This window comes from Budorcas taxicolor, chromosome 5, assembly GCF_023091745.1.
Source record: "Budorcas taxicolor isolate Tak-1 chromosome 5, Takin1.1, whole genome shotgun sequence".
Lineage (NCBI taxonomy): Eukaryota > Metazoa > Chordata > Mammalia > Artiodactyla > Bovidae > Budorcas > Budorcas taxicolor.
Genome location: NC_068914.1, coordinates 40,739,331 through 40,759,054, shown reverse-complemented (window position 1 = coordinate 40,759,054; position 19,724 = coordinate 40,739,331). Strand labels below are relative to the sequence as shown.

Sequence of the window (19,724 nt, the reverse complement as noted above, 5' to 3'; positions counted from 1 at the left end):
TCCGACTCTTTGTGACCCCATGAGCTGCAGCACGCCAGGCTTTCCTGTCCATCACCGACTCCCAAAGCTTGTTCAAACACATGTCCATCGAGTCGGTAATACCATCCAACCATCTCATCCTCTATTGTCCCCTTCTCCTCCTGCCTTCAATCTTTCCCAGCATCAGGGTTTTTTCCAATGAGTCAGTTTTTCTTATCAGGTGGCCACAGTATTGGAGTTTCAGCTTCAGCATCAGTTCTTCCAATGAATATTCAGGACTGATCTCCTTTAGGATGGACTGGTTGGATCTGCTTGCAGTCCAGGGGACTCTCAAGAGTCTTCTCCAACACCACAGTTCAAAAGCATCAATTCTTTGGCACTCAGCTTTCTTTAGAGTCCAACTCTCACATCCATACATGACTACTGGAAGAACCATAGCTTTGACTAGACAGACCTTTGTTGGTAAAGTAATATCTATGCTTTTAGCATGCTGTCTAGGTTGGTCATAGGTTTTCTTCTAAGGAGTAAGTGTCTTTTAATTTCATGGCTGCAGTCACCATGTCTGCAGTGATTTTGGAGCCCAGGAAAATTAAGTCTGACACTGTTTCCATTGTTTCCCCATCTATTTGCCGTGAAGTGATGGCACCGAATGCCATGATCTTAGTTTTCTGAATGTTGAGTTTTAAGCCAACTTTTTCACTTTCCTCCTTCACTTTCATCAAGAGGTTCTTTAGTTCTTCTTCACTTTCTGCCATAAGGATGGTCAGAGCCCCATGAATAGTATGAAAAGGCAATTTACATATGATTAATTTTTAAAACCTGGACAAGAGGATCCAAAGGCATGTTTTGGATCTAATTTTTATTCCCTGTGCTCACCAAGGAATTATGGTTTCTGAAAGCTTTTGTCAGTTGTTACATGAAAAATGATATTTTATGTTGTTTGAATTTGTTTGAATGGTTTTAAAACCATTTTTTATGATAAACCATCATAATTCTCTTGAGTTTCTGATAGATGTACTCATCTTTTTCTTCTTCTGTTGCTAGCACGCTTGACATTAGCAATATTTCCTTTTCCCCAACTTGTTGTTTGCCTTTTAACTGTAGTCAACGGTGCTTTCACAGACACTGTTTCCTTGGATTGTTGGCATAGTTTTGCTTAGGGTAGACTTTTTCCCCATCCTACTGCATTCAGTTAGGAATTGATTTGTCATCCTTTGATGAGAAACACCTGCAAGGTTTCTGCAAGGCCAGCTCACCCGCGTAAGGTGGCAGCCTGAGCCACATCTTCACCAGTGTTGCTTCAACCAAATATGCCAACTCCTGTGAGCGTAGGAGAAAGAGCCAAACAGATTTTAAGTGGTTTTTTGATAGTCTTCTAGCACACTTTTTCTGAGAAGCTCTGACCCAAACATCTTCAAATCAGCCATCTGTCTCTGTCATGTCCACAGCCAAGATCTGCCCCAGAATTTGGCTCTGGATGGGTCCAGGCAGGGCTGCCAATGATGTATAATGCAGACCACATGCATGATTTTAAATAATATGGTAGCCACAGTAAGATTTTTTATTTAGTTTTGGCTGTGCTGGGTCTTTGTTGCTGGACTTTCTAGTTGCAGTGAGCAGAGGCTACTTTAGCTGCCGTGCAGCGGCTTCTCATTGCCTGACTTCTCTGGTTGCAAAGCATGGGCTCTGGGTGTGTGGGCTTCAGTAGTTGCAGCACGTGGGCTCAGTACTGGTGGCTCAAAGGCTCTAGAGGGCGGGCTTAGTTGCCCCTTGGCATGTGGGATCTTCCTGGAGCAGGGATCGAACCCATGTCCCCTGAACTGGCAGGCAGATTCTTAGCCACTTTACCTCCAGGGAAGTCCCTACTCTCCATATTTTTTAAAGGTAAGAAAAAAAAAAGTGAAATTAATTTAAGAAATACATTTCATTAACCCAGTGTATCAAAAATGTTGTCATCCCAACATGTAATGAATGTGAAAATATCATTAATGAGATACTTGGCATTCTTTGTTTTCATACTAAGTCTTTACAATCTGATGTGCATTTTGCGCTTTCAGTACAGATAGCTACACGCATAGTTATGGAGCCGGACAGTGCCCAGTCCAATAAAGCAAGGTGACTCTAGGCAACCGCTAAAGCCCCAACAGATTATCATTCAAACAAACACATACACTAGGGACCTCTTCCCCATGACCCTTCTAAGGACGAGGGCAGCTGGGAGCCACTTTGTGAGTCTTCTTTGCATTAACATTCATGTAGATATGAAGATTTCAGGTCATTCATATCTGTGCCTATATATGTGTGTGTGTGTGTTTTAAGAGCTGGCAGTGACGACCCCCAAGCCCGGCTGAGAATGGATCCAAAGACGCTGGAAGCCGCTGCTCAGGACAGTTTGCGAGTGTCCATCACCAGGCGAGACTGGCTTCTCCGAGAAAAGCAGCAGCTACAGGTGAGCAGGTGAAGACTCTTTATGAAGCAAGGCAGCATTTTTCTAACACATGTGAGCCAAATGCAGCAAAGTGGGTCTTTGCTTGATGCAGTCCTTAGAGAGTTGGCAGTGCACCCAGGAGCCACGAGGCAGAGCGAGGGTGGAGACGGCTGGAGGGCTTGTTGGAGTCTCTTTACAAACAAGGGGTTGGAAGTTCAGCAGCGATTGTGCTTGTTTTTGCTAGTACTTTACCTTTTGAATATGCTTTCCTTGTGTGCCAGGCCAATTTGTCACCTCTTATCATTTTGTCCTAGAGAAGTTTCTTTCGGAAGGCAGGGAAAAAAAAAATCTGAGCTGAGGCAATCCTTTATGGAAACTGCTATCAGATTGGACTGTGGGTAGGGACTGTCCGGAGGCAGAGCCGTGAGTGGGGACTGGGCAAGGTGGGTGGAACTGGGAAAGACTGGGAATGACTGGGCTTCGTGGGAGCTCTGGGTTGTCCCGGAGCAGTGGATGCAAGTTGGCTGAGAATCATGGGGGGCTGGAAATCTTAGTGCAACTCTGAGTTATAGCCAGAAGGTGACCAGGGCCTCTGGAAGTTGACAGGCCCCCCAGAAGCAAGGAGCCTTGAAGTTCTGTCCACACCTTCCAAAGCCTAGAGGACTTGAAGCCTGACTGGGGAGCAGTGAGGGAACATGGACTTCTGGAAAATGCAGAGCTCTTTAACACGTGTGTCCACGGTGTGGCTTAGCCTCTAAGGCCAAGTGACCTTAGACAAGAGAGTGGGTCGTGGAGAGGTAACTGGAAACCCCCACTCCATGCAGAGTCTTCTTGTTATGAGTTCACCCTTCCAATTCCATATGATAGCAAGGCAGCAAAGGGAGGCAAACATCATTGCAATTTGAAAAAAGTGAAGTGAAATCTCTCAGTCGTGTCCGACTCTTTGCGACCCTGTGGACTATAGCCCTGTAGCCCCCCAGGCTCCTCTGTCCATGGGATTTTCCAGGCAAGAATATTGGAGTGGGTTTCCATTTTCTTCTTCAGGGGATCTTCCTGACCCAGGGATTGAACTCAGGTCTGCCACATTGCAGGCAGATTCTTTACCCTCTGAGCCACGAGGTTTGAAAATGTTGTTTTTTAATTGCTAAGTCATGTCTGACTCTGCAGCTCCATGGACTACATGTAGCCCGCCAGATACCTCTGTCCGTGGAATTTTCCAGGCAAGAATACTGGTTGCCATTTCCTTCTCCAGTTTGAAAATATTTTCCAGTAAACTGGTGCTTTCACACTCTTGAGCTCACCACGTTGAGCACACTTGTTGAGCAAGTTCAGGTAGCTGAAAATGTGAAGTCTGATTTTTGATTCTGAATAATATTCACCAGCTGGAGGTGAATATTCCTGATGATATCAGAGTGCACAGAACATATTTTTAGCCCAGGCTACCTAGTGTTTGAGGGCTTCGTGGTAAAGAACCTGTCTGCCAACTCAGGAGACATAAGAGATGTGGGTTTGATCCCTGGGTTGGGAAGATCCCCTGGAGGAGGGCATGGCAACCCACTCCAGTATTCTTGCCTGTAGAATCCCATCAGAGGAGCCTAGCAGATTACGGTCCAGAGGGTTGTGAAATTGGTTATGACTGGAGTGACTTAGTGCACATGCATATACTGAGTGTTTGAAGGAAGCATTCTTGGCACAGTGCTGGGGGAGAAGAGGAGAAAATCAGTGATGGGGGTGGCTGGCAGGCCTTTGTGAAGTCTTGGGGTTTTTTCTGACTGGAATGCGAGCCATGGAGTGGGGTTGGTTAACCAGTGAAGTGATGCAATTGACCACATTTCGAAAAGGCATTTTGACTTCTGTGTGAGAATAGGGTGGAGGGCCACTGTGGAAAACAGTATGGTGTTTCTTTAAAAAATTAAAAGTCGAGTTACCATGTGATTCAGCAGTTTCACTTCTGGGTATAAGACTGCAAAGAATTGAAAGCAGGGACTCAAAGATGTGTTCACAGCAGCGTTATTCACAATAGTCAAAAGGTGGAAGCAACAACCCAAGTGTCTATCAACAGATGAATGGATAAGCAAAGTGCACGTTGCTCAGTCCTGTCTGACTCTTTGCAACCCCATGGACTTTGGCCTGCCAGGCTCCTCTGTCAATGGAATTCTCCAGATCAGAATACTCGAGTGAGTAGCCTATCCCTTCTCCAGGGGATCTTCTCAACCCAGGAATTGAACCAGGGTCTCCTGCGTTGCAGGCAGATTCTTTACCAGCTTAGCTACCGGGGATGCCTGGGTAAACAAAATGTGGTATATAAATACAATGAAGCATGTAAATTCAGCCTTTAAAAGGAAGAACATTCTGACACATACTATAGCATGGATGGACCCTGAGGACATTATTCTAAGTGAAATGAGCCAGCCATGAAAGGAAAGATACTGTATGATTCCACGTGTAGACACCCGGAGGAGTCAGAGTCACAGAGAAATAAAGTAGAAAGATGGCTTCCAAGGCTGAATGCAGGGGGAGAGGGGGGTCAGAGTTCAGTTTGGCAGGATGAAAAGAATCCTGGAGATGGATGGTTAAGATGGTAAGTTTTCTATTACTTGTATTTTACTACAGTGGAAAAAACCCAAACAAACAAAAACGGAAAGAATAGGTATGGGAATTCAAAGGTAGGAAGTAGGGAGGTGTGGTGGGAGACCCTGTCAGTGATACCATGATCTTGGACCAGTGGGATACACGCTGTTGTCTTCTTAGCATGTCTTAGCCGTGGATCTTCAGTACCTCCTCCTGTGTCTCTTCCCACCCCTACTGGAGGAGGGGTCAGCAGGTCGGTCAGGTAGGGTGGTCGGCATCTTGGGGTTGCGAGGACATGGGTGAGATGGGGAGACAGCCAGTATTAGAGCTGTGCTCTTATCAGCTGGCGGCCACCGCAGGAACCATGGGCGTATGTTGATTAAAAGAGTCTCATTGGAGATTCAGGATGCTATGGGCACTGAGATGATTATCTGCCATAACGCTGTGTGCACAGCGGGCATTCAATTACCTGCTGCTTGTTTTGTTCATTGACCTCAAGATTGGATGATACTCAATTCTTGGGATTTGGGTTGTCATATTAGTGGAAATTAAATTTATTTAATGTTTTTATGAACCTTAGGCTGCATAACCCTATCTGTGGCATCTCACTGTTCTTTCAATCCTTAGACTTAGGAAACTATGGCTTCTAGTCTTTCTCTGCATTCTGCATCTGCATGCTTGGGGGCAGACCCGCCAAGGCTTGTTTGCTTTCCTTTTTTGGTCGTGTTAGCTGCTTTGCTGGCCTCTCAAGTCCCTGAAGTTTGTTGCACTCTGTTCTGGCTCTATCACCTGAAATGAAGTAAGTGGTTTACATATTTGCTGGATTCTTCCAAGTCTAATTCTTGGCTCACCACCCACAGTTATTTAATGCTTGGGAGGGAAGCTTTTTCCTTATGCCAGCTAATCAGAAATACAAAGCTGGCATGATTTTTCCAGTTCAGCAAACCTCCAAAAATCTGCCCGCCTTCAAGGGGAGCTTCACGGCCCTCATGCAGGTGGCGAACTCTCCTGTAAAGAGAGAGTTCTCAGCAGTGTAGTCGACCATGAATGGGGTTAATTTACAAAACCTGCTCTCTCCATTCTCTGCAGAAAGAAATTGAGACCCTCCAAGCCAGGATGTCTGTTCTGGAAGCAAAAGATCAACAGCTGAGACGGGAAATTGAGGAGCAGGAGCGGCTTCTCCCGTGGCAGGGCTGCGACCTTGTGGGAGGATTGTCCCTGGGCGAGCTGCAGGAGGTCACCAAGACCTTGCAGGACACCCTGGCCTTGGCCGAGCAGATTCCCCTCCGTGCAGAGCCACCTGAAGCCATCCGGAGGTACTGGTGATTTCCTAAGTGATTTTGGATCTCTCGCCTTGTCGATCTGTTTATGGGGTTGATTTAGTCTGCGGTCCTACATATGTAAATATTGGGTTGGCCAAGGAACTTTTCCATCAACTCAGTATTTTCCAAGCAGTGCTGTGTATTTTCAAGGGAAAGTACTCTCGGCATTTTGAGGATCAAGGCCCTTCTTTGTGTGGGGCAGCCCTGTGCACTGCAGGACATTCCACACCGTGGCTACCCAACCTATTGGGCTTCCTAGGTGGTTCAGTGGGTAAAGAACCCGTCTGCACTGCAGGAGACACAGGCAGATACGAATTCGATCCCGGGATCAGGAAGATCCCCTAGAGGAGGGCATGGCAACCCACTCCAGTATTTTTGCCTGGAGAATCCCATGGACAGAGGAGCCTGGTGGGCTACAGTCTATAGGGTTGCAAAGAGTCAGAAGCGACTGAGCAGGATGCACCCAACCTGCTAAATGCCTCTTTCTCTCCATTCTGCTCAGCACCTTCCCCATTTCCTAACGCCCCCGGGGCGCCTGCTCTCTCTTTGGGATCTATTGGAGTTTGACCGGTTGGAGAGTCTGATGCCAACCTTTACTGAGGACAATCGTCTGGAGACAAGGGGAATGTTAGAAAGTGTTAGTCGCTCAATTGTGTCTGACTCGTTGCGACCCATGGACTGTAGCCCACCAGACTCCTCTGTCCATGGAATTCTCCTTGCTAGAATACTGGAGTGGGTTGCCATTTCCTTCTCCAGGGGAATCTTCCTGACTCAGGGATCGAACCTGGGTCTCCTGCATGGCAGGCAGACTCTTTATCATCAGAGCCGCCAGGGAAGCCTGGAGACGAAGGAGGGAATGAGCTACTAAGAGGGGAGACTCAATCAGTGACCAGGAAGAAGAAATGATCATTCATGACAACCAGCATTTATTGAGTCTTACTATGTGTCAGGCGCTGTGCTAAGCTTTATGCTATGAGTGGTGTCTATTATTATATCCATTTCACAGATGAGGATAAGAGAGTTTAGGAAGATCAAATAGTTTGCCAAAGTCTCAATTGATAAGAGGCAAAACTGATACTAAAATTCGTGTTTGTTACGTCAAAGCCTAGTTTCTTACCCACTTGTGGAGGGAGAACCTTCCCTGTGTTCTCTGTTGAGGAAGACACAAGAAATACGTGTGGACCTCTGACCTTCTGGGAGGTCATTACCTTATTCTGGCCAAAGACGGAAGCTGCCCTTACTCCTATTAGACAGAAGTCGAGCTGGTGGCGAGGCTTGAGGGGGCAGCGGGTGCAGCGACGAGGGGAATGAGTGTGCTGCTCGATAATTATGCTGCAGAAAACACTTAAGAAAACCTTACCACCTGTAGCGGTTGAGAATAGGGACTCTTGCTATCTACTCATCCGCATATTAGTTGGAACCACTTATTATCGGGGGGCTGTTACTCGGATGAATTGGGTTAAAATGTATCAATATAAAGGTCATATGATGGTGCCTGGGTGGCAGCACGCCCCTTTATGGTCATATAATGGTGCCTGTCCTTTTCATCACAGGGATTTCCATCTTTAGAAGCCTTCTAACTGCCGTCCAAATGTGTCTTAGACTGTTTAGCAAGTATCTGCCCTCGTACACATGCCACACTCGGTGGTATCAGCTGGAATGCTCATCCAGGAAGATGCTCACCATGTCCTCCCCTTCCCCGTCCCAGCCCTGATATTTCCCTGCAGAGCTTTAACCCTGGGCTCCATCCACAGGGAAGGGGAAGACGTGTGTTGTTGCCAGATTTTAGTCAAAGGAAGCTGACCATCAAGCCTGCCTGTGCCCTTTCTCCTTCACCCCCACTGTACAGCCTTGGCCTCTGGGGACCTTTCCTACTCCTGCTTCCCATATCCCTCCTGTGGAAGTCTTTCTACACACACACACACATACACACACACACATGCACACACACATGCATATACAAGCACACACGTATGCATGCACACACATACATATATACACACGCACACTTACACATGTGCACACACATGTGAAAGTGTGAAACTGTTAGTTTCTCAGTTGTGTCTGACTCTTTGTGATCCCATGGATCATGCCAGGCTTCTTTTTCCATGAAATTCTCCAGGCAAGAATATTGGAGTGGGTTGCCATTCCCTTCCCCAGGGGATCTTCCTAACCCAGAGGTTGAACCCGGGTCTCCTGCATTGCAGGCAGAGTCTTTACCATCTGAGCCAGCAGGGAAGCCCACACACACATATATGCACACATGCGCACACACACACAGACAACACACACATGCATGTAGACACGCACACATGATGTTACGTGTCATGTGTAATCATGCATGTGATGTATGCATGGTGGTAGACGGATGTGCTGACATATGGGCTTCCCTGCTGGCTCAGATGGTAAAGAATCCTCCTGCAACGCAGGAGACATGGGTTCCATTCCTGGATTGGAAAGATCGCCTGCAGAAGGGAATGGCAGCCCACTCCAGTGTTCTTGCCAGGACAGAGGAGCCTGGCGGGCTGCAGGACTGAGTGACTAAGCACACACAAACACATTAATATATAGGAATACGTAGATGACATGAGCTGTACATATACATTTGTTTCTATAAATGCAATTTACACCCGAGGCTGAAAGTGAGCCTCTTCTGCCCCTCTGTCCAGATGTGTCCTACTTATTTCTCCTTTCGCTTTGAGCAGCAGAGAGGCTGGTTTGACTCCTTTTATGTCACTCACAAGCTCTTCGAGGGGAAAAACTGGGGTGTGCTTACCTTTGGCCCTGCTGCAGGATTCACAATGCCTCTGTGCTTTGAGCTGAATCCCTGGGCAGCGTCCCTGCAGGTGTGCGGGCAGAGGCTGGTTTCTCACTCATCAACTCATGGCTCGCAGAGCAACCCGTGTGGTGGGCAGGCTGGGCTTGTTATTCTATTTAATGGTTGAAGAAATAAAAGCTTGAAGTTTCCAGGGGATGCAGCTAGTTAGAGACTACTTATATCCACCTATAGATGCCTCTGGGTCTGAACCAATGAAAGAGTTTCCACTTAGAGGCCTCAGTCTAAAACAAGAGACTCCCGAGTATGGTGGCTGATGGAGCTTGGCTCCTGAACTCAGATCTTACCATCTCTAGTCTGTTACGATGCCCACGTGCTCCAGCTGTGCCTTTTTAATCAGGATGAGATGCAGTCGAAATAAAAGTGTGACTTTTGCTAAGTCATCCAGTGCTCTAATCAACTGAACAGGCTCTTGAACGACCTTTCAAGGTGTGTGGCAATCCGATTTTACAACATTTTTAGGGAAATCGGATGCAAGGCTGGCTCTTAAATGTGCTGCGGTGCTGGCTGGGGGCTCCTTGGGAGGAGCCATCATCCCCGAGTCCACCTGTGCCCAGTGAGGTTACAGAGTTCAGGTCAAGAGCAGTCTGTCACTTTTTGTGCCTCTCTGCCTGTGGGAACACCTGGGCGTCTCAGTGACCTGAACCCAGCAGGGCTCTGTGTAGGAGCGAGAGTCTTAGGAATAAAAGGACTAATTGTTGCCCAGTGAGGGTAGGAGGGAAGATCCCAGGATCATTAAAGGTAGAGATCAACATGGGAAACTTACCTGCTGGTCCAATGGCTAAGATGTTACACTCTCAATGCAGGGGTCCTGGGTTCAATCCCTGGGTTGGGAAGATCCCCTAGAGAAGGGAATAGCAACCCACTCCAGTGTTCTTGTCTGGAGAACTCCTTGGCCACAGGAGCCTGGTGGGTTACAGTCTGTGGGGTTGCCAGGAGTCAGACACAACTGAGCAACTTTCACTTTCAGCCCCTCGGTGGCTTATAGCTGGCTCTGTATCCATGGTTTCTCTGCATCCCCAGATTCTACCAACAACCAGCCACTAACAGTATTTAGTATTGAAAAATAGCTGTGTATAGGTGAACTCTTGCAGTTCAAACCTGCGTTGTTCGAGGGTTGACTGTAGTTTCTTCTCAGACCCGTTGGAGAGATCGGGACAAATTGTGAAACAGGAAAATCTTGGTCTTAGGAAGAGAGGTTAGAGAAAGCTGGAGAAACAGATCATTCAACATCCTAACCATCTTTGTCATCATCCATGAAGGTTTTTCAGAGGCCAGCTATAAGCTTAGGATGCTGTCTGGGGAGGAGCTGCTTCTGAGCGACTCTATCAACAGTGTGCAAATTCAAGGGGAGGCTCTGCTTCTTTGCTTGGATAAACCACACACTGGTTTGGGGAGGAGCTTCCTAAGAGCACTGGGCATTCCTGGGATAACTGCTGCCGGAGACTCTGCTTATGTGGGTGCCACGTTCTGACTGTAGCTTGCTGGGGAATCCTTGGGCTGATGTTTGAGAAAGACAAAGTAGAAGGCCATGTGCTGGGGATGAGAGGCCCGGTGGCTTTATATTTGGGTATTTTGGTAGAAATCAAAGCAGCAGTTTGAATGTTCTGATGTCTGTGTCTTGGATAAAATAACGTGTGTATGCGTGTGTTAGTTGCTCAGTCATGTCCGACTCTGCGACCCCATGGACTGTAGCCCGCCAGGCTCCTCTGTCCATGGAGTTCTCCTAGCATGAATACTGGAGTGGGTTGCCATTCCCTTCTCCAGGGGATCTTCCTGATCCAGGGCTTGAACACTGGTCTTCTCCATTGCAGGCAGATTCTTTACAGTCTGAGCCACCAGGGAAGCCCAGTATCAAATAATTTATCAGGATGGAATGAAGAGCTGCCTTTTCAAATATCCGAGTTGCCTTCTGATGGAGCCAAAGAGAGTGGATTTCTTCCTCCAAACAAGAGGAGAATGTTTTTAACTACTTGGGAATTAGACATTTTGCAATATGAAAGCTTACAGGGTAGGGATGGGTGAGGGACAGGAGCCACTCAGAAGACAAATTGTCATTGCAATTTCCCTCATCCCTGGGATTCCAGTCCTTTGGCTTTAGAACAAACTCCTCGTTTCTTCCTGCAAGTCTTCCTGTGATGGGAGAGGTCTAGAAGGACAGCTATTTTTCCAGTAAGCCTGATTCACTCTCCCTTGGGAACCTACCCTTCCCTTCTCTGTAGTGGGATTGAGGGGTAGAGTAGGGGGTGGGAAGAATGGGGACAGAGGGAGGGGGTGACAGTTTCTGGGGTTTTCCTGAGGGATGTGAGTGTCCATCTGTTTATTTCCGTACGTGGAGGAGGGCTGTGATTTGCAGCTCATCTGCCTCTAGGGCGGTCAGCTCAGCCCCTCTTGTTGGTCTGGGAGCCTTGAGCATCAGTAGAGGCAGGGCCGGCTGTGACCCTGGCTGACTGCAAAGCCAGGTAGGAATGTACTAGTAACTGACAGAGCCGAGTGAGGGCTCCATTATTTGCTAACATTCTTTAGAGATGCTTGGCTGCTTTGCATTAGTCTGTGGTTGAGTTCTTCATTCCTTGGCTCCTGGAATTTTTCATGCTTCAAATGAAATGTATTCTGGCAGCTCATGGATGAATCGTCTCTGGTTGTACAGTTGGAAGAAACATGTCACATCTTTTTACAAACCATTGGCACAAACTGCAAAACAAACACAAGCTCTGGTTACTGCGAGACTGGTTGGACCTTGGTAGGTGTGTCTGAGTTGCTGGGGGTTTGGATGGAGAGCCGGGCCTGTTCCCTGGGCCTCGTGACTTAACCTCCTAGGGCCCCTTGGCATGGCTGACCAGTTCTTGGAGGTGCTCAAGCCTCCCGTCATACCTACCCTCAGCCCACAATGAGCAGCCAGGCTGATGCCACAACTCTGTTTAAGTGAGATTTGAAATAATGAAATTCAGCACAGTTCACAATTGACTGGGAAAGAAGCATCAATAGTCCCACTTTCCTCCCAGATACTTTATCTTATTATAGTTAAAAGAAACAGCAGGGCCTGAATCAGAAAACAGACTCCAGGATGTGGGACGAGCATAGCTGATTCTCAACGGGTGTGTTCAGGGGTAGGGGAAGCAGCTGTGTGTGTCCTGACGATGCGCCTGGGGGATGGCACCACGTTGGGACAGTGGTGCAGACAGAAGAAATGCTCCTGATCTCCATGCCTCTTCTCCACTTGCTGTGATCGTGTGCTTCAGTCTCTACTTCTGGTCTTTGCTTTTCTTCTTTCTCAGCTTTGTCCTTCATCTAGTTGGTTTGTCAAGACAGGGGCTTGATGGGACTGAAACTACGAGGACTTATCTGGAGGAGGGGAACTGCTTTGTGTTGCTAAAACTGCTAGGTTTTGCGGTGAGATTCTGACTTTTCTTCCTTTATTTTTAAAACAGACACCTTGGTTTTCCCACGGATTCATGAGGCAGGCAAATCTTTGCCCAGAGACTCAATGAATGCAGTGAGGTTGCAACGTATAAGCGGCATGAGACCGACACTTCTTGCAGGAAGTCTTCCTTGATTAGACGGCGTCCTCAGTGTTCAAGACAGCTCTCATGTTTATCAATCGTCTTTCTTATTTTGATTTGCAGTATAATAATACATTAAGGCCCTCACTTTGGGCTTCCCTGGTGGCTCAGATGGTAAAGCATCTGTCTGCAATGCAGGAGACCTGGGTCCGATCCCTGTGTCGGGAAGATCCCCTGGAGAAGGAAATGTAAATCCACTCCAGCACTCTTGCCTGGAAAATCCCATGGACGGATGAGCCTGATAGGCTACAGTCCATGGGATCACAAAGGGTCGGAGGCGACTGAGCGACTTCACTTTCACTTTCAATACGTTAATTTAAATATCACTATATGCTTCCCTAGGGGCTCAGTGGTAAAGAATCTGCCTATAGCGCAGGAGATACAGATGGGAAGATCCCCTGGAAAAGGAAATGGCAACACACTCCAGTATTCTTGTCAGGAAAGTATCACGGACTGGAGGAGCCCTACATAGCCCATGGGGTCTCAAAAGAGTTGGATGTGACTTAATGACTAAACAATAACAAATTATTTACAAAAGTTCATTTCTGCTCACAACCCTATAAGGTATGCTGGGCGACACACTGGTTTTTGCAATGTGTTTTGTAGATGAGGCTGCTGAGGGTCCAGATTCACACTGCAGTAGGGTCCTGAGGCCTTTGGCCAGGTTTGGAAATGGAGGGGAGAGAGGTGGTTAGCATGGATGGTCTGGAAGAGAGCGGGGCTTGGAGCAGGTACACCTGACGGGAAGTGGAAAGGTGTGCAACTGATCCAAGCAAGAGAGAATGCTGCCATTTCAGGCCAGCAAGTTCTCTCTGAGCCCAACGGATCACAAGGTGGCACCTGAGAGGGATCAGAGCAAACAGGTCTCCAAACACAGGCAGCCTGGGGAGACCACCAGGCAACTGACTAGGTCAGAGGGGTGGGAGCAGTTTCAAAGACAGGAATGCAGGAGAGGAGCTGCGGGAGGAGAGGAGCTGCTGGGTGCCCGCAGAACAGGAAGTCTTGTTTATCAGTGGAGGTTTGAACTGGATAACGCTGGAGGTCTCTTCCAGATCTCGAACACTTTGCAATTTCAGACTTTGTAAAATAGGTTAAAATAAATGGCTTCAAAAAATCGGTCATTCTGTTCCTCGTAGCCCCCAAATATGCTCCCCTGTACTGTTCCCTAGGCAGGTGACAACCACCCAGAGCTGCAGCGCTCAGGCTTGCTCTTTTCCAGATGAGTCACTGCTGATGGTGAGCAGGTGGCTTATTTGGTCAGTCGTGTCCAGCTCTTCGCGACCACATGGACTGTAGCCCACCAGGCTCCTCTGTCCCTGGGATTTCCTGGGCAAGAATACTGGAGTGGCTTGCCATTTCCTTCTCCAGGGGATCTTCCTAATCCAGGGATGGAACTCGGATCTCTTGCGTGGTCTCAGCTGGATTCTTTACCAGCTGAGCCACCAGGGAGGTCCACTGGATGAAGACGGAGTTGGTCTCCCAGGGGCCACTGTTTAGAGTTGGGAATGACTGTAGTGTCCTCACGTTTCCTTTGGAAAGTCATCATCACAGGCAATGGAAAGTTTTTACAGGGCCACACCTTGGAAAAGAAGGAAAGGCTTGGAAAAGAAGGAAAAGACTTGAAACTACCACCTGTCTGGGCATGTGTGGATGCCACTTACCTGGAGGAAACAGGACCCTGACTTCTGTATTTTGTTTAGTACATTTGAGAAATCCCGAGGAGGAATCTTATCTTACTTACAGATTAAAATAACAGCAACAACAACAACTTTATTTCGTGCTAAAGTAAATTTATTAGGACTGAAAAAACGTAAAACAAAGGAAGATTTAAAAAAAGAGCAGAGGAGGATGAAAAAGTGGCTATATATTTTAATGTTATTGATTTATTTGGAAGTATTTACTGATTTATTTGCCTGTTGATGTTCACTCGCCCAGTCATGTCTGACTTTGCAGCGTGCCAGGCCTCCTTTGCAGCAGCCCATAGGCTACAGCACGCCAGGCCTCCCTGTTCCTCGCTGTTCCTGTTTCCCAAAGTTTGCCCAAGTTCATGCCCATTGCACCAGTTGTGGCATGGGCATGAAATCTCTGAAAGAAAGTGAAGTCGCTCAGTTGTGTCCGACTCTTTGCCACCCCGTGGGCTGTAGCCTACCAGGCTCCTCCGTCCATGGGATTTTCCAGGCAAGAGTACTGGAGTGGGTTGCCATCGCCTTCTCCGGAAGATCTTCCTGACCCAGGGATTGAACCTAGGTCTCCTGCATTGTAGGCAGATGTTTTACCATCTGAGCCCCCAGGGAAACCTGGGCCCCCTTGCATTGCGAGCACAGAATCTTAGCTATTGGACCACCAGGGAAGTTCCTGTGGTCATTTATTTTTAAATGCTGCATTTTCATATTTTATAAATTCTCCATGCTTTGTTTTCTTCAGGGAATTTACAACATTTATTATTATTTAGGTAGTTATTTTGGGAAACTTGTAATATATGGACTTATCCATTCTTCTTTTATAGCTTAGGTATCTGATAAACTATTTTCGACTCGAGCCACATGGATTCTCAGAGACTGAAGTGACTGTAGCTGGTTCTCTGGGTGCTATGACTGTGAGTCAGCTCTCAGCCTAGGTGAATGCCTGTGGCCTCTTCTAATAGTTTTTACTCTGGTCAATTTCAATTTTAATTTTTCATTATTGTCGACTTGAGAATTGTCCTATGCTTGATTTCTATGTAACTTGTGTGTCTTCTACAACCCTCCACCCCCCTTCATCAAATTTTCTTATTCCTGATAAATCCTGAACGTGTTATCCTGTCTTCAGGCTGTAGGTTTTTGGTTCCTGCTTTAACTTTTCAGATGTTAAAGAATACGCCCAACTAAACTGTTCTTCATACTTTGAGCTGAAGGTTTAAAGCTCTTCCAGCAGAAGTCATTGAGTTCTGCTGAGAGACCCTTTCCCGGGGACTGCAGCAAATGTCCCCAGGTCTGGAACACCTGCTCCTTACTGGCTGGGACTTCAGTCGGTTATTAGCACGTCTTTTCCAAGCTGCACCTGGGCTTCCCTAGTGGCTCAGATGGTAAAGAATCTGCCTGCGATGCAGGAGACCTGGGTTTGATCCCTGGGTCAGGAGAGAGAAGAGAATAGCTACCCCCTCCAGTATTCTTGCTTGGAGAATTCTACGCGCAGAGCAGCCTAGCGGTCTACCGTCCAGAGGGTCACAAGAAGTTGGACACGACTGAGCAACTAACACTTCCATTTTTCCAAGCTGCTCAAGGCCTGCCCTGCCCTGCACTGATTCCTAGGCTGCTGGGAAGTCATGTACCAGGACCTCTAGGTTTCCTTTACACATGGGCAGGGAGGCCTGGTGCCTTATACATGGGGGTCATTTGTTTGTTACTGTGCTCATCCTGGGCCACCGTTATCAAAATTACTTTGTACATCCTTTTAGACAAATTCCCTCAGCTTCCTCTTTGAGTGATATTGATGTTGGTATTTGATTATTTATTCATCTATTTGTTTAGTCAGCTAGATTTTTTTCCTGCTGTTTATTCATTTTGCTCATGAGCAGTCTATTTTTGCAATCTTTTATCCAATAAAATGTGTAAATCTTTAGCTTGCTCAGGGAAGCATTTTAGGAAATGAAATTTATAGTATTCCCCAGTTTCAGGAATCCGATGTGTTGCTTTGTCAGCGAGTTTTGAAAGAGCCTGAGAGAAATGTAAGGTTTAAGCCGTGTCTGCAGCTTTACGTGCATATGCTTGTTTTTGGCCAGATGGCAGATAGTTAAAGATGAATCAGAAGAGCATCAGTTCAGTTTAGTCACTCAATCATGTCTGACTCTTTGTGACCCCATGGACTGCAGCACGCCAGGCCTCCCTGTCCGTCACCCACTCCCGGAGCTTGCTCAAACTCATGTTCATTGAGTCGTTGATGTCATCCTCTGTCCCCTTCTCCTCCTGCCTTAATCTTTCCCAGCATCAGGGTCTTTTCCAATGAGTCAGTTCTTCACATTAGGTGGCCAAAATATTGGAGTTCAGCTTCAGCATCAGTCCTTCCAATGACTATTTAGGACTGATTTCCTTTAGAGTTGACCGGTTGGATCTCCTTGCAGTCCAAGGGACTCTCAGGTGTCTTCTTTAACACCACAGTTCAAAAGTATCAATTCTCTGGTGCTCAGCTTTCTTTAGAGTCCAACTCTCACATCCATACATGACTAGTGGAAAAACCATAACTTTGACTAGACGGACCTTTGTCGGCAAAATAATGTCTCTACTTTTTAATATGCTGTCTAGGTTGGTCATAGGTTTTCTTCCAAGGAGCAAGCGTCTTTTAATTTCATGACTGCAGTCACCATCTGCAGTGATTTTGGAGTCCAAGAAAATAAAATCTCTCACTGTTCCCATTGTTTCCCCATCTGTTTGCCGTGAAGTGATGGAACCAGATGCCATGATCTTAGTTTTCTGAATGTTGAGTTTTAAGCCAACTTTTTCCACTCTCCACTTTCACTTTCATCAAGAGGCTCTTTAGTTCTTCTTCACTTTCTGCCATGACAGTGGTGTCATCTGGGTATCTGAGGTTGCTGATATTGCTCCCAGCAATCTTGATTCCAGTCTGTGCTTCATCCATCCTGGCATTTCATGTAATGTATCCTGCATATAAGTTAAATAAACAGGGTGACCATATATAGCCTTGACGTACTCCTTTCCTGGTTTGGAAACAGTCTGTTCCATGTCCAGTTCTAACTGTTGCTTCTTGATCTGCATACAGATTCCTCAAGAGGCAGGTCAGGTGGTCTGGTATTCCCATCTCTTGAAGAATTTTCCTCAGTTTGTTGTGATCCACACAGTCAAAGGCTTTGGCATAGTCAATAAAGCAGAAATAGATGTTTTCTGGAACTCCTTTGCTTTTTAAACTCAAAACAGAAAGTAAAACCTTTCTGGTAAACCTTAGAGTTATAGAAAGTATACATGTTTAGAAATTTAGGAGAAACAACATACATTAAAAAAAATATTTGGATTAAGTGGAAATGCAAACATTTCTTTAAAAACCCTGAAAGCAATGGGATATTACTTATTAACTAGTCAGAATTAGGGGGACAGTGAAATGGAAATTGGATGTTACCTTTGGATCCTGTAACAGAATAAACCCAGAGGCAGGATCATATTCCCCAGGATCAAATTGTAGGGTTTGAAGGATTGAACTCACAGGAATTTTGTGGCGAAAAGCTCTAGAGGCCCAAGAATAGAAATCTTTTTGAATGTTTAAATACATTTGGGTTATGATAGTAGTTGAAATCTGACACCATCTTGGTTACTAGTCTTCAGAAAATAAGACACCAGTAATGTATTTTCTTACTGTATATAAAGAGATATCTTTAAAATAACTTGGGAGGAAGAGGTGGAAAGGAGAGTAGTTATGATCTAGACATAGGGTCCTTCATTTTTGTGACTCCGTTCATTTTTTTCTTTATTGGGCAACTAAAATCTCTTGCAGACAAATGCCTCTAAGTCAAAATGTTTTTGGCACATGCATTATAATTTCAGTTTGGAATATAATTGTTTGAGAGGCAGCAGGAAGAGTTGGTTGGAATAACACTTGGAATATTTAGATAAGCCAGATAACAGATTTGTCAGTTGAAACCAAGCTGTGGTTGGGACTTCCCCGGTGGTCCAGTGGGTAAGATTCTCTGCCTCCAATGCAGGGGGCACAGGTTTGATCCCTGGTCAGAGAACTAAGATCCCACATGCCTCATGGTGCAGCCAAAAGAAAGCTGTGATTCTTGATGGAAATGGGCTTCGATGCAAGGTGTGACTCTGTAAAGTCAGGCGGTTTGTCAGTGGAGCTGGAAACTGGCAAGAGATGGCAGGGGCCAGGCTGTGTGTGTATGCATGTGTGTGCGTGTGCTTGCCTATGTGCACCATTTTATTCATATCAACTGATTTGGGAAATTCTATATATCCAGTAAATTCATTATTAAGGCTCTTTCCTCCGCTCAGCATGTTTCCATCAGCACCTCGACCCCAGGAAGTGGTTTTTTTTTTTTAAAAGAAATTGGAAATCCTTGTGTTTATTCTGTCTTTCTCTCTTAGATCCCTTTTAGGAGTGCTTATATGAGTTTCTTGGTGGTTCAGATGGTAAAGAATCTGCCTGCCATCCAAGAGACCCAGGTTTGATGCCTGGGTTGAGAAAATCCCCTGGAGAACGGAATGGCTCCCCATTCCAATATTGCTGCCTGGAGAATTCCATGGAGAGAGCCTGGCAGGCTACAGTCCATGGGGCCACAAAGAGTCAGACATGACTGAGCAACTAACACTTTCACTCTTTTCTCTTTCATATGAGTGACAGACATCTTTTATTAAAAAGAGTGCATGCCCTAATAACATTTGACATCTCAGCATGAGTTTGCTGAGTCAGTTGGAGAATTTGGACTTTACCACAAAGATTCAAGAGCGATAGAATGAATTATCCTTATTCAAGTTTAGACTAAGATCCCTGAAGTTCAGAGAAATATTTGGTAAGGATATGAGTCACTAATGTGATCCACATTTAGAGAAAGAATCAACAGACCAAAAGTCCAAATATTTCTCTGGCCAATTTCGCTTTGGTTCTTTTATTTAACCTCTTCTGCTTGGGCTAGAGAGAAAAACGTCAAACGTATTAGTTAAAAATGCACGTGCCCAATTTTTGTCAGATTACTTGTAAATATTTCTTACTCTGATATAGGCATGGCTATTTGTAGAAATGATTTATTTTAAAAAAATCTTTCTATACTTCATTCTGGCCCATGTCCCCCACACATGAGCTAGCTTTTTGAGTCAGTCCTGTGTGTGGCTCCCTCCCCTGCTGGACAGGGATTCTGTGCTATGCCCAAGGTGACAAGGATGGCCTGCAGTGCCCTGCTGCTGCTGCTGCTAAGTCGCCTCAGTCGTGTCCGACTCTGTGTGACCCCATAGACAGCAGCCCACCAGGCTCCCCCGTCCCTGGGATTCTCCAGGCAAGAACACTGGAGTGGGTTGCCATTTCCTTCTCCAATGCAT

The 19,724-nt window shown here is 46.2% G+C and overlaps 1 protein-coding gene across 1 annotated transcript in view; it reads left to right on the top strand.

The window, feature by feature from the left end:
* DISC1 (DISC1 scaffold protein) overlaps positions 1 to 19,724 on the top strand; it is a 433,412-nt gene that overhangs the window by 157,444 nt on the left and 256,244 nt on the right. Inside the window, exons 5-6 of the mRNA XM_052639485.1 lie at positions 2,299 to 2,428; positions 6,068 to 6,294. Coding sequence (XP_052495445.1) covers positions 2,299 to 2,428; positions 6,068 to 6,294 — 357 coding nt within the window. The remainder of the gene's footprint in view (positions 1 to 2,298; positions 2,429 to 6,067; positions 6,295 to 19,724) is intronic.